The sequence below is a fragment of the Nomascus leucogenys genome, chromosome 2 (genome assembly GCF_006542625.1).
Source record: "Nomascus leucogenys isolate Asia chromosome 2, Asia_NLE_v1, whole genome shotgun sequence".
Taxonomy (NCBI): Eukaryota; Metazoa; Chordata; class Mammalia; order Primates; family Hylobatidae; genus Nomascus; species Nomascus leucogenys.
Genome location: NC_044382.1, coordinates 9,010,353 through 9,025,092, shown reverse-complemented (window position 1 = coordinate 9,025,092; position 14,740 = coordinate 9,010,353). Strand labels below are relative to the sequence as shown.

The following is a 14,740-nucleotide window of genomic DNA, read 5'->3' as shown; positions in this document are numbered from 1 at the left end:
GCTGGCCCACGCCCCAGGTGCTGGACCCTTGGCTAATGGAAGCCTATAGTACACCCAGGCCCCTCAGCCCTCTCTCTGAACCTGCAGCTGTGTGGTCTGTTTAAAAACGTTTTGGTAACGCTAGTAATTAGAATTTACTAAACAGAAATGCTTTCTCATTTTAGGAATGTACGTTTCATAGCAGAAGCCTAACTGGGTGGTTCAATGTTTGTTATGCTCTCCATTTGCCTCAGCCATGGGGCTATTCATCCTGTGACTCTTGCTAGATACCGTTCCTTATTAGTATTAATATCACGGTAAAGGGAAATAAGCATCATTAGGGTTTGGGAGGGTCCCATAAATCACACCTCTAATTCCAGGAGAGCTGATATGCACAGTTGTGTGGTTTCTTTACTGCATGAAGGCACCCAGCCCAGGGAGCAGGAGTTCACTCCCCTCCCCAAGCTGGGAGCCCTGTCTTGGGCAATGTGGTGGCATCTCTTTCTTTCTCCTACAAAGGTGCCATTGCCTTGTGAAGCCAGGTGTCTACTGGGCTGTGTCCACCCGTGGTGGTGTGCTGGTAGGAGTGCTTTTTAAAATTTGCACAAAGACTAATGGCCTTGGACTCATAAGTCAGGTAGTTGGAAATCAATATTCCACTGATAAACTTGATATTGGGAGCATGGCTTGGGCATGAGAACCAAATGAGCTGCTGATCTGTTACCTGCAGTCAGTCAGGCTCCCATCCCTCACTGGCCCAATCGGCCCACCACAGTTCCCTCCTGCCTGGGCCTGCTGGTATCTCCTGCCGCATGGAGGGCACAGAGCATGGGCTTCCTGTGTCTCAGCAGAGTGGTAGTGGAAGAAGAGAGAGTGTATTGAGCACATAGGCCTGGTCTGCCCCCAGTGAATCCATCAGATGAGGCCCTGGGGAGGGAGTGAGGGTCAGGGAGGAGGCAGGTGTGCCACTGTGAAGGAGGCCTTTCACGGGGAAAGGAGGTCACCTGCAGGAGTAGCCATCTTTGGTCCTTTCCACAAAATAGACACTGTGCTAAGTTCTTTATAACACATGATCCTAGTCACTCCTCACCACAACCCACAGGACAGGCAGTGTCATTTCCAGTGCTGGATTAGCTACATGCAACCTCCTAGGCAACAGAGCCCTAAGCTGGGTCTGCAGATTTGTACAAGGATGCTTGTGTAAACACATACACACACATACACACACACAGACACACGCAAACATACGTATGTAGATATATACACATATGCATACCTGTGCATGTAGATACAACCAAAAAACATACAGAAAACCATTTTGTGGGCAAATAATTTGAAATGTGATATTTCAAGACAACTTTAAAAGGGGTCATGGGGGAAATGAGGACTTTGTTCATCTTCCTTATATTTATTTTATGCTTTAGTATTATTTTTACTTGGGGTTGTAGATGAGGGGATACTGTACACTTTTCAGTGTCCAGGGCCTGCAAAGTTCACAGTCCAGCCCTGTTGAAACCTTTTACACAAGGAGTGGACAAGGCTAGAGGAGAGGGGTGGGGACACAGTCCTAGAGAATTGGATCTGTGATTCCAAGCACCCTGCCCCCTGCCCATGGCATAACCCTATCTTTTACAAACCTATTTCTGCCCAGTGGGAGATAAGCAAACTGTAGGTGACTACCAAAGGCAAAGAATGAAAATAAAAACAGTAGCAACTCTCCTCAGTGCCTCTTTCATGCTACTGGATGCTAATCCTGAGAAACAGGCACGAGACCTCACATTTGCAGATGAGGAAACGGAGGCAGGGAAATGACTCATCTAAGGTTGCACAGTGAGCCAGTGGATTTTTTTTTTTTTTTTTTGAGACAGACTCTTGCTTTTGTCTCCCAAGCTGGAGTGCAGTGATGCGATCTTGGTTCACTGCAGCCTCTGCCTCCCAGATTCAACTGATTCTTGTGCCTCAGCCTCCTTAGTAGCTGGGATTACCAGCATGCGCCACCACGCCTGTATTTTCAATAGAGAGGGGGTTTCGCCATGTTGGCCAGGCTGGTCTCGAACACCTGGCCCTAGGTGATTCGTGCATCTCGGCCTCCCAAAGTGCTGGGATGACAGGGGTGAGCCACTGCGCCTGGCCCCAGTGGCTCTTTTCTGATGGCCAAGCCCATACTCTTTCCTCCACCCATGCCTGCCAAAACAATGACAAGGCCTTGGTCATTATTTTCTGTGTCCTACATTGTGAAATCCAGATAAGTATTTTTCTCTTCGTTGTATGCAGTTTCCCTGAATAGAAAGCTTGAGGGAATAAACCTCCCACACAGGCTGCCATAGTCAGAGCGTTGCCAGTACCTTCCCCTGGCCTGGTGCCCTGACCTTTATGAAGGCTACTCTGGTGGACTCAAGCCACCTTTATTCATCTCTGGGACACCTTTATCCTTTCTTTGGTTCTGGTTTTCCATTTCTAATTCAATTAGTCTAATTTTAATGTATCTTTGTAAATTAGTCACAATAACTTGCTAGAAAAATCTGGATTTATTCATTGGTAAATGGCTAATAATTTATTAATTCTTTGAAAAGACAGTGTTCAGAAGTCTGCTAGAATGATTCTAGCTGTCTGAGGAAATACCATATCTCCTGGTACGCAAATTATTAGGACTTCTCATGCATACGCTCATGGCCATGCAGAGTTTTCAAATAGGGGATCCAAAGTCTTCTTGGGGTGCCTTGCGTGGCAGAAGGTAATGGAGCTGGAGGGGGTCTGAGAGCAGGTCTGGTGTTTTCTGCTTTGCAGATGGGGTGTGTGGTCTGTGATTCTGACTGAAAAAAAATGGTTCCTCTAAAAATATAAAAGGTGTGAAAACCACAATGTTAGTCAAGAATTAGTCAAAACTGTGTAGTAGAAAGAATATGGGTGTACCCGTGAAACCTTCTTATAGAAAACTACTTTGAAACCAAAATCCAGCCAAATAAGAGGTGAATCACAATAAAAGAATATTGGATTAAAAATCTGTGATAAGGAAATAGTGGCAAATATTGGGTCCACATGAATCGATTTATAAAAATTGATATTAAAAATAGTAGGAATTTCTTATAGAAGGGACAAACATAAAAAAGCAGTGTGATTTTTTTCCCCCAATCACTTCCTTCAGTCATACTTGGTTGACATCTTTCCTGAGATTTGGTGACATCAGAAGACTTTAATCTCATATATATGTGCTGCTCACCCACTTCTTCCCTTTCCCCAGTTCAAACAAGACCTGGGGAAGGAGTGAGTTTGGGATGTTTTCTTTCCTATTTGTCTTCTCTACTGAAATAAGCCTAATGATTGGCCAGTCCACTGTACAAATAGTCATGTAGTTGAGGAATGAAATGCCAGATGCCCCTGACATCATGATATTTATGGCTACCATAAAGAATGTTATTGTTGGGAACCCAGACAATATTTTAAAAAATCTAATAAAGTTGAGACTTGGGAGGAGAATGGAAGAGAATAGCTAGCTCAATGACATCACTTTCACAGCAAAGCCAATGAATATTAATTGAAAATAAAACATGGAATTAAAACAATAACCACTTCTATCTTTGAATGCTGTTCATAACAATTTTCGTTTTAGAGAAGTTTTCAGGAAATCTTTTTAGTGATAAAGAAACATTGAATCAAAGTTCAAATGTCCCTCAATTTCACTTGGTTTCTTTTTCTTCTGTTAAATACAAATAAGATTAAATAAAATTTTTATTTATATCCCAGCACTTTGGGAAGCGGGGGCGCGCAGATCATGAGGTCAGGAGATCGAGACCCTCCTGGCTAACACGGTGAAACCCCGTCTCTACTAAAAATACAAAAAATTAGCTGGGCGTGGTGGCGGGTGCCTATGGACCCAGCTACTCAGGAGGCTGAGGCAGGAGAATTGTGTGAACCTGGGAGGCGGAGCTTGCAGTGAGCCAAGATTGTGCCACTGCACTCCAGCCTGGGAGACAGAGCAAGGCTCTGTCTCAAAAAAAAAAAAAAAAAATTATTTATATAGTATCTTCACCATATGCTCATTTTTATGAGAGTATTTTAAAAACCATATTTTATCCTTTTATCTATCTGTCATTCTACGTATATAAATATAAACAAAGAGTTGACTGGAATGATATTAATAGTGTTTTCCTGTGTAATGGGATTCAGGATAATTCTTTAAGCTTATATGTTTGTAGTTTTCTGTTTAGTTTAAATTCTTTATAATAGCATATATTAGTTTTAAACAAACAAAAAATATACAGTCTTTAAGCTGGGCATGGCGGTGTACACCTATAGTCCTAGCTACTTGGGAGGCTGAGGCAGGAGGATCCCTTGAGCCCAGGAGTTTAAGACTAACAAGGCTCCATCTCTGAAAAATAAGGCAAAAAAAGTGTGAAGAGTAAAATAATAATCACTTACATGCCAACCACCCATAATTAATCATTGCCAACACCTGAGGATATTTTCGTCCAATCTACAAGAATGCATTATTATTATTATTATTATTATTATTATTATTATTATTATTATTGAGATGGGGGTTTCTCTTTGTTGCCCAGTCTGGTCTCCAACTCCAGGGCCGAAACAGTCCTCCTGCCTCAGCCTTCCAAGTACCTGGGATTACAGATGCGTGCCACCTTGCCAGGCTTTCAATAGTTTTAAAATCTTCCCCACCACCCCCAGTAAAAAAAATGAAAAGAGCACTGGCTTTTGAATCAGAAAGTTATTCCCTGCTTCTGCTACCCACTAGTGGAGTCATCTTGGGTACGTAAGCTTTAGGTTTCTCATCTGTCAAGTGGGTTGTTTTCACCTTGCTCCTGAGCTTGTTATGAGAATAAAATGAGAAAAAGTAAAGAAGCTGTCAAGCACCAGCCTGGCTCATAGAAGGTTCTCTGTGTTTGTTAATTCCATCCTCTCCCCCATTATGTAGTGCTGTACTGAAACTGGCAGATGTATATTTTTACAGCATGGCCCGGAAGCTGAATTGACATATTTCCTGATATTTGATGACATCAGAAGACTTCAATCTCATATATCCATTGTGCAGCTCACCTACTTCTTCTGTTTCCCCCGTTTGAACAAGACCTGGGAATGGAGAGAGTTTGGGGTGCTTTCTTTCCAATTCTTTGTCTTCTCTACTGAAATAAGCCCTCTATGATCAGCCAGTCCACCTGGAGTGGGTGAGGCTAGCCCTTCCTTGCCTATGTACTAAATTTACTCAGCTGGATGAAGAGGGAAAACAGGACCCTAACCTGGAAACTTAAACATGGGTGAATTTCACTTTTTATTATAAAGATAATGTATTGTTATGATAAAAACTCGCATAGTTCAAGATGGTACTCATGCTAGGCCATGCTAAGCCTTAGACATCAAATGATGACTTTATTATCCATATTGTATCTCTCATGCTGCCTCTTTTTTCCAGAGGTGGCATAAACATTCGTGTTTTAGATGTGGAAAACACATGTAAGTGTATTGAGCAGTAGGAATTCCTCATAGAAGGGACAAACATAGAAAAAAGCAGTGTTATTTTATTTCCCCCTAGTCACTTCCTCCAGTCGTATTTGATTGACATATTTCCTGATATTTGATGACATCAGAAGACTTCAATCTCATATATCCATTGTGCAGCTCACCTACTTCTTCTGTTTCCCCAGTTTGAACAAGACCTGGGAACGGAGGGAGTTTGGGGTGCTTTCTTTCCAATTCTTTGTGTTCTCTACTGAGAGAAGCCCTCTATGATCAGCCAGTCCATCGTAGAAATAGCCATGTAGCTGGGGAATGAGATGCCAGATGCCCCTGACATCTTTGTGTGAAGCTCCTAGAATGCACTCATACTGTGTTTGGATGTAGTTTTGGGGTGGAGGAACTGTATCATGCCCTCCTAAGGCAATAGCTTCCTACCTCCAAAGGCTGACGTGGGAGAATTGCTTGAACCCAGGAGTTCGAGGCTGCAGTGAAGCATGATCCTGCCACTGCACTCCAGCCTTGGTGGCAGAGTGAGACCTTGTCTCTAAAAATAAGTAAATAAACAAACAAATAAAATCAGAGGAATGAGGGAGGAGATGGATAGAGCATCCTCTGCTTTTAAAGAATAACGCATTGCTTTTGTTGTTGCTGTTTTCTAGAAATGCAACTACATACTCTATGTACTATTCTGAGACCTTCTGTTCTCATTTGAAAATATTGGAGTGCTTTCTAAGTGAATACATATCTATTACCACATTGTTGGTTTGGCTGCAAAAAGCTTGGCACAATGAGATTTTGAATGTACCCCTCACTGAGGAGGGTACAACATGGCTTCCATGCTAATAACTCCTTTGAGGGTGATCTTGACCCATCCAAATTCTTTGCTTTTAGTATAAGTGAGGACATTATAAGCACTTAACATGGAATCTTTTTAAAGCACCACCTTGCAAGGTGATAGTCTTTTGTTCAGGTGTGCTGTAGTGACAGGTCACTTTGAAATGGACTCCATTTTCTTCAGTAAGGCTGCTCCATTATCAGCAGTGTGTATGTGAAGTTTTCCTCCCTTCTGAATGAAGATGAGGCTAAGACGTCAGTAAACTTCCATTATGTTTCATTTGAGGCATGTCTATTTGCTTTGTTGTGATGGAAATATGTTGAAATGACTTTAGTGCAAAAACAAAAATGATATTATAAATCCATAGGTCCTGAAAATAAAATAGAAAATATGCCCAACTTTCTCTGCATTATTATTATTTTAATTGATTTTTTTAGAAGAATGATATCTACTAACTCTTTTGGGCACTGGACAAACTCTCTGAGTTTTTAATCCAATTTAAGCCTGATAAGACACTATTATTATTCCCATGAGATGTGAGGCACTATTATTCTCTTTTTATAGATGAGGGGACTGAGGCTCAGAGGAAAGTATTAACATGTCAATGATTGCACAGTTAAATAGCAGATCTCCATCAAATTCAGACTTTTCATTACAGAGCTCATACTCTTTAAATATTAATTGTATATGTTTAAGGTATACAACATGATGTTGTGAGATACATAATAGGTAGTAAAGTAGTAAGATAGTTACGATAGTGAAACAAATTAACATATCCATCATCTCACATAGTTACCCTTCTTTTTTTGTTTTTGTGGCTTCAGCAGCTAAAATCTAATCATTTAGCAGAAATCTCAAATACAGAACAATTTTATTGTACATTAGATCTCTAGACTTGTTCTTCCTACATATCTGTTACCCTGTAACCTCTAACCTACATTTCCCCATTTCATTCCTCCTATCCCCTACCCTCCCTGGTAACCACTGTTTCATTCTCTATGTCTGTATATTTGACTCTTTTTTTGTTCCATATATAAATGAAATAATGCAATACTTTCTGTGTCTGTCTTATTTCACTTAGCATAGTGTCTTCCAGGTTCATCCATGCTGTGACAAATGGCAAGATCTCCTCCTTTTTAAAGGTTGAATAATATTCCATTGTATATGTATATTACAGTTTCTTTATCTACTCATCCATTGGTGAGCACTTGGGTTGTTTCCATATATTGGCTATTGTGAATAATGCTGTAATGAATATGAGAGTACAGACATCTTTGCAAGACAGTTATTTCATTTTCTTTGGATATATGCCTTGAAGAAGTATTGCTGGGTCATATGCTTGTTCTATTTTTAATTTTTTTAGGAACTTCCATACCTTTTTCAACAATGACTACCAATCTACATTCTCACCAACAGTGTAGAGGAGTTCCCTTTCTTCCACACCCTCGCCAACATTTGTTATCTCTTGACTTTTTGATAATAGCCATTTTCACAGGCGTGAGGTGATATCTCATTGTGGTTTGATTTTCATTTTTCTAACAACTGATGATGTCAAACACCTTTCCATGTATCTGTTGGCCATTTGTATGTCTTCCTTGGAGAAATGTCTATTCAGTTTCTTTGCCTGTTTTGTAATCAAGTTATTTATTTTTATACTATTGAGTTATATGAGTTCTTTATAAAATTTTTGATATTAACCCCTTATCAGATGTATGGTTTGCAATTTTTTCCCCAATTCACAGGTTTTTGTTTCATTTTGTTGTTTTCTTTGGTATGCAGAAAGTTTTTAGTCAGGATTCACACTCTTAACCAGTGTATTAGTCTGTTTTCACACTGCTGTAAAGAACTACCTGAGACTGGGTGATTTATGAAGAAAAGAGGTTTAATTGACTCACAGTTCTGCATGGCTGGAGAGGCCTCAGGAAACTTAAAATAATGGTGGAAGATGAAGGGGAAGCAAGGCATGTTTTACATGGCAGCAGGAGAAAGAGAGAACAAGAAGGGAAGTGCCATACTTTTAAACCATCAGATCTTGTGAGAACTCACTTACTATCACAAGAACAGAATGGGGTAAACCGCCCCTATGATCCAGTCACCTCCCACCAGGTCCCTTCCCTGACACATGGGGATTACAATTTGAGATGAGATGTGGGTGGGTACACAGAGCCAAATCACATCATTCCTCCCCTGGCCCTTCCCAAATCTCGTGTCCTTCTCACATTGCAAAATCAATCATGCCTACCCAACAGTCCCCCAAAGTCTTAACTCACTCCAGCATTAACTCAAAAGGCCAAGTCCAAAGTCTCATCTGAGACAAGGCAAGTTCCTTCCACATATGAGCCTGTAAAATCAAAACAACAAGTCAGTTACTTCCAAGATACAATGGGGGTACAAGCATTGGGTAAATTCTCTTATTCCGAAAGGGAGAAATTAGCCAAAACAAAGGGGCTACAGGCCCCATTCAAGTCCAAAACCCAGCGGGGCAGCCATTGAATCATAAAGCTCCAAAATCTCCTTTGATTCCATGTCTCACATCTATGCAAGGCCACATTGATGCAAGGGATGGGCCCCCAAGGCTTTGGGCAGCTCTGCCTCTGTGGCATTGCAGGATACAGCCCCCACAGCTTCTTTCACAAGCTGGTGTTGAGTACCTGCAGTTTTTCTAGGCACACAGTGCAAGCTGTTGGTGGATCTACCATTCTGGGGTCTGGAGGATGGTGACCCTCTTCTCAGAGCTCCACTAGGCAGTGCCTCACTGGGGACTCTGTGTGGGGGCTCCAACCCCACATTTCCCCTCTGCACTGCCCTAGTAGAGGTTATCCATGAAGATTCTGCCCCTGCAGAAGACTTCTGCCTGGACATCCAGGCATTTCCATACATCCTCTGAAATCTAAGCAGAGATTCCCAAAGCTCAACTCTTGTCTCCCGTACACCTGCAGGCCTAACACCACATGAAAGCCACCAAATCTTGGGACCTGAACCCTGTGAAACAACAGTTTGAGCTGTACCTTGGCCCCTTTTAGCCATAGCTGGAGGTGGAGTGGCTGGCATACAGGGTGCCAAGTCCTGAGGCTGCACAGCGACAGGGCCCTGGGCCCAGCCCACAAAACCATTTTTCCTTCCTAGGCCTCTGGGCCTGTTATTGGAGGGGCTGATGTGAAGATCTCTGAAATGCCCTGGAGACATTTTCCTTATTATCTTGGTTGTTAACATTCAGCTCCTTGTTACTTATGTAAATTTCTGCAGCTCATTTGAATTTCTCTACAGAAAATGGGTTTTTCTTTTCTACCACATGGTCAGGCTGAAAATTTTCCAAACTTTTACTCTCTGCTTCCCTTTTAAACATAATTTCCAATTTCAGACCATCTCTTTGTGAATGCATATGACTATATACTTTTAGAAACAGCTAGGTCAAATCCTGAATGCTATGCTGCTTAGAAATTTATTCTGCCAGATACACTAAATCATCTCTCTTAAGTTCAGATTTCTACAGATCTCTAGGGCAGGGGCAAAGTGCCGCCAGTCTTTTGCCAAAGCATAGCTAGAGTGACCTTTGCTCCAGTTTGTAAGAAGTTCCTCATTTCCATCTGAGACCACCTCATCCTGGATTTCATTGTCCATATCACTATCAGTATTTTGGTCAAAACCATTCAACAAGTCTCTAAGAAGTTCCAAACTTTCCCACATCTTTCTATCTTTTTCTTAGCCCTTTAAACTGTTCCAACCTCTGCCTGTTACCCAGTTCCAAAATTGATTCCAGATTTTCGGGTATCTTATAGCAGTCCCCCACTTCTCTCAGTACTAAGTTTCTGTATTATTCTGTTTTCACAGTGTTATAAAGAACTACCCGAGACTGGGTAATTTATGAAGAAAAGAGGTTTAATTAACTTGCAGTTCTGCATGGCTAAAGAGGCTGCAAGAAACTTACAATCATGGTGGAAGGTGAAGGGGAAGCGGGCACATCTTACATGGCAGCAGGAGAGAGAGAGAGCAAGGGGGAAGTGCCACACTTTTAAACCATCAGATCTCATGAGAACTCGCTATCACCAGAACAGCATGAGGGAAATCACCCCTATGATCCAATCACCTCCCACCAGGTCCCTCCTCTGACATAAGGGGATTAAAATTTGGTATGAGATTTGGGTGGGGACGCAAAGCCAAACCATATCAACCAGTGATAGGTACAAGCTTCCATTGATCTCAATATTATTATATATTTCAACACACAAGAAAAATCACTCCTAAGCACTCTTCACTCATATAAATATCAGCATATTTATATATGTTTATATATAAATATCAGCATATTTATATATGTTTATATATAAATATCAGCATATTTATTTATGTTTATATATAAATATCAGCATATTTATATATGTTTATATATAAATATCAGATATTTATATATGTTTATATATAAATATCAGATATTTATATATGTTTATATATAAATATCAGATATTTATATATGTTTATATATAAATATGGTAGTGGGAGAACTTACATATATGTGTGTATGTTTATATGTATATACACATTTATATGTATATACACACACATATGTATATGCTTGCTTCAGACATTTGTTTTTAAGAAATAAAAATTTCCAATGCAATTGAAATCCCTTTTTACCCCTCCTCTATTCTTTTTTCTTTTGTCTGTATGTAGGTAACACTTATCCTGAAATCAGTATGTTTTCTTCCCATTCAACTTTTTGTACCTTTGCCAGATGCATATACTTTCTAATCTTGTCTAAAAAAATAGTGTTTGTAGCACTCCTTTGGGGCTAGGTATTATTTCCCTCACTTTACAGATAGAAACACTGAGGGTTAAGTGACATGACCAAAGGCCATGTGGCTTGGAAATGGCATAGGGAGGACTGGATCTCTAGACCTCGGATTCTTTTTTGATGTTGTGGGATATTTTAAATCTCGTTCCTCCCTTGACTCTTAGAGGATTTGAGACTCTAGATATATTTGATATTGGTATTTGAGATGTGAAAAGGGAGGATTATTTGAATAATTGGCACTTTATAATCTTCCAAAAGAATTGTGAAAATTTTTCCTTTTCTCATCTTCCTGCAGAATGCATGTCTAGTCAGTCCAGGCTACTATGTATCATAAACTGCTTAAATAAGATAAATTTATTTCTCATACTTATGGAGACTGGAAAGTTGAAGATCTAGGCACCAGCAGATCTGGTTTCTGGTGGGGGCCGCTACTTGGTTTGTAGATGGCTGTGTTCTTGTCATAGCCTCTCACATGGCAGAGAGCAAAGAGAGAGGGAGCAAACTCTCCTCTAAGGGCACTAATCCCATTCATAAAGGCTCCATTCTCATGACCTAATTACCTCCCAAGGACCCCACCTCCTAATTGCCATCACATCAGGTGTCAGAATTGCAACATATGAATTTTGGGAGGACACATCAGTCCATAGCAATGCACACTGTGAATTTTATGTTAAAGAAAGTGGTTATCTCATGGAAAGGGTTAGCAAAAAAGCCCTTGTTATTATTGAATTCAAAAGAGTGTTGAACTCAGGAGCAGGTTCTGGGACATGGGAAATGCCATGGTACACTGAGCCTGCTTTTGATCATGGTGTCCACTGTCCAGGAATTTTTCTCTTTTGTACCAACCGTTGTGATCTGCCCAGTCATGTTTTGGAGCATGGACAGATATAGCTGATTGGTGATGATATTAGGGAACCAATATCAGTGGTCAGAGATAAATGACCTGGCAGAAGTGAAAATGCCAGAAAAAAGTCGTAAGGATAGTCCTGATGCAGTTGATGCACTAGGCATGGGTTTTGGATTCTGGTTTGGCTGCTTTTCTGCTAAAGAATGTGTTGGAATTTCTTCCCCACCTGTTTGATCTCAGTGTCACCATCCAGCAAGTAGAGATAAAGCCTTCTTGCAATGAATCCCTGGGGATTTATTCCTGAAAGCGTGTAGCCCAGTGCAATATACATAGTTGGTACACAATTAATATTGATTGAACTTGAACCTGGGAGCCAGAATAAGAATATTGGGTGTAAGTGTCAGCAGAATCCTGTCGTCAGGAGTGAGGTGCAACTCTGAGAATTAGGAAACCTATAAGATGTACACACATAACCGAGTTTTGAGGGTCAGAGCAGGCAAACTCCTTAGATCCAGGAAGACAAGTCACCTTAATGGAGTCCCTGTCACAGAGATGCAGATGTGGACATGAGCTTTGTGTAGGGACCATCTATTTTTCCCTTGATTGTTTTTCTATTTTTTGGTGGATTTTAGTGACCTTGGCCATCATGTGGGTTCAAGTCACTGCTACCAGATGACCTTATCTGTATTTGTACTCTAACCCCATCACATGGGAGACAGTGTGGCCAACCACCTTTAAGGATTGGCTTTGAAGTCATGTAAGCTTGAGTTTGAACCCTGGTTGTATGATCTTGGCCCAGCCCATCAATTGACTTGAATATCAATTTCCTCATCTATAAAATGGGAATGATAATACTTAGCTCACAGTGTTGCTCTGAGGATTAAATGAGAGAATGCCTATACAACATTTAGCATACCGCTTTGCATGTTGCAGGTGACCAGTGAAAGACAGGTAATAATAATATTACAAAGTTGCATTTCTATCTAGTTGGTGAAAAGGGGCAACTAAAGGAGGTCGTTGTAGCACAGCACAGCAGGGTGTTGCTTGAGTGTAAATCTCAGCTGCATCGCCCACTAGCCATGTGACCATCAGCAAGCTGCTTAATCTCTGTGCCTGTCTATTTTCATTTGCAGAGCTGAAGCAGTAATAGTAGCTACTTAATAGGATTGTTGTAAAGATTAATTTATAATATGACACAACAAAAAATGTCAACAGAGTTACCAGCACATAGGAAGCACTTAGAAAGTATAAGCAGTATTGTTAATTATGGATTATTTTTCAATAGTTATTGACAAATAATTAGAGGCCACTGAAAATAGAATGTGATGCTTCATGAAGTAGAACATCTTCCATCACTGGAAGTATTCAGGTGGAAAGTAGCTTAGTGGAGATTTAGTTTTGGAGATTCAGACATTGAGAAGTTGGAAATATTAATATTAGGTAACCATCAAATCATTCCTTCATAATATAGAAAGCATAGTGTGATAGTTGCTTATGTTCAAAACCTGACACTGCAACCTACTAGCTGTGTGATCCTTGGAAAGTCACTTCTCTGTGGCTCAGGTAGGCCACTCATTTGTAAAATAGGATAATAACCGTTCCTACTTCATACGGTTGTTACGAATATTGAAGGGCTTAATATACAAAGAGTGCTTAGAATGGTATTTTTATTTCCCACCTGAGATTCTCTTTCCAACCTCCCTTTCTTCCTTCTGTTTTTCCTCTCTCCTTCCTTTCTCCTTTTCTCCTTCCTCTCACTTTCTGTCACTCAAAAAGGAGCTATCACGGCCTCCTGTTGCTTCAGAGTTTCCTTTAGGACCTGGCCGTCAGGCTGGCTCATGACTATGAAGGGTGACTTTGCATTTTAAGTTGTTTGTTTTGGGGCTTGCTTGTATGTCTGTTGGGAACATATTTCATCAACAATCTGTCAGCCCAGTAATGAGGGTCTGCTAATGAGGCTCCCAACAGACGCGTTTTATTTACAAAGATGACAAATGCCACTCCTTGGCTGTGTTCGAATCATTTCAAAGGCCAGCGGACTCATTACAGTCATCAGGACTTGCTGCACTCAGGCGTATTTTGTCTGAGGACTGTGTGTAATTTGGATTTCTGTTCATTGAAACATTTTTCATATTCTTGCAAAGGGAAGATCTTTTAAAATCCCTGTCCCTTTATCTGTCCCTAAACTTACCCGTTTTGTAACGTCTAACTTTTGTAAATCACATTTTAGACACAATTTGCTGCTGTTAGAACTGTCAATGTTATTTTAGGATGTTTGCCCAAATCCAGGAGCATTTCTATGTCCCGAAGGCAGGAATTGAAAACATGCAGATGATCACAGGGCCCAGGAAGGCAATGGACACGAGGGAGGGACTGCATTGAGGCTAGCGGACTGGAGGCAGATGCTCTGTCTGGTGGGCCCTGCTGCTCTTCTCCTCCCACCCAGTTGGGAGCACTGGCCAGCACTACTAGAGCTCCTGATTTTTCAAAATCAGGAGCACCTTTATATGAATTCTATTTTTAGATGTTATTTTGAGATGTTGGCAACCAATTCAACAGATTTCAAAGACTATGAGCTTCCAGAGTTTGATCTGTACCCAAGGTCTAAAGCAATTTGCAGTAGTTTTACTAGTTAAAAACAAAACAAAACAAAACGGAAAAACACTAGCGACAAACTTGTAATAAATGAGGGACCTGTTTCTTTGTTTTCTTTTTGCAGACTGGTATAGGGGATACCTCATAAAGCACAAAATGTTACAGGTAAGGTCACCTGGTTTTTATTTGTGTCAGTACTGGATGTCTTCATATGCCCCGCTAT

At 40.7% G+C, this 14,740-nt stretch overlaps 1 protein-coding gene across 1 annotated transcript in view; it reads left to right on the top strand.

The window, feature by feature from the left end:
- The window catches only part of DOCK2 (dedicator of cytokinesis 2), a 448,837-nt gene that overhangs the window by 17,218 nt on the left and 416,879 nt on the right, over positions 1–14,740 (top strand). Inside the window, exon 3 of the mRNA XM_003268643.2 lies at positions 14,642–14,682. Within this exon, the coding sequence (XP_003268691.1) occupies positions 14,642–14,682 (41 nt within the window). The remainder of the gene's footprint in view (positions 1–14,641; positions 14,683–14,740) is intronic.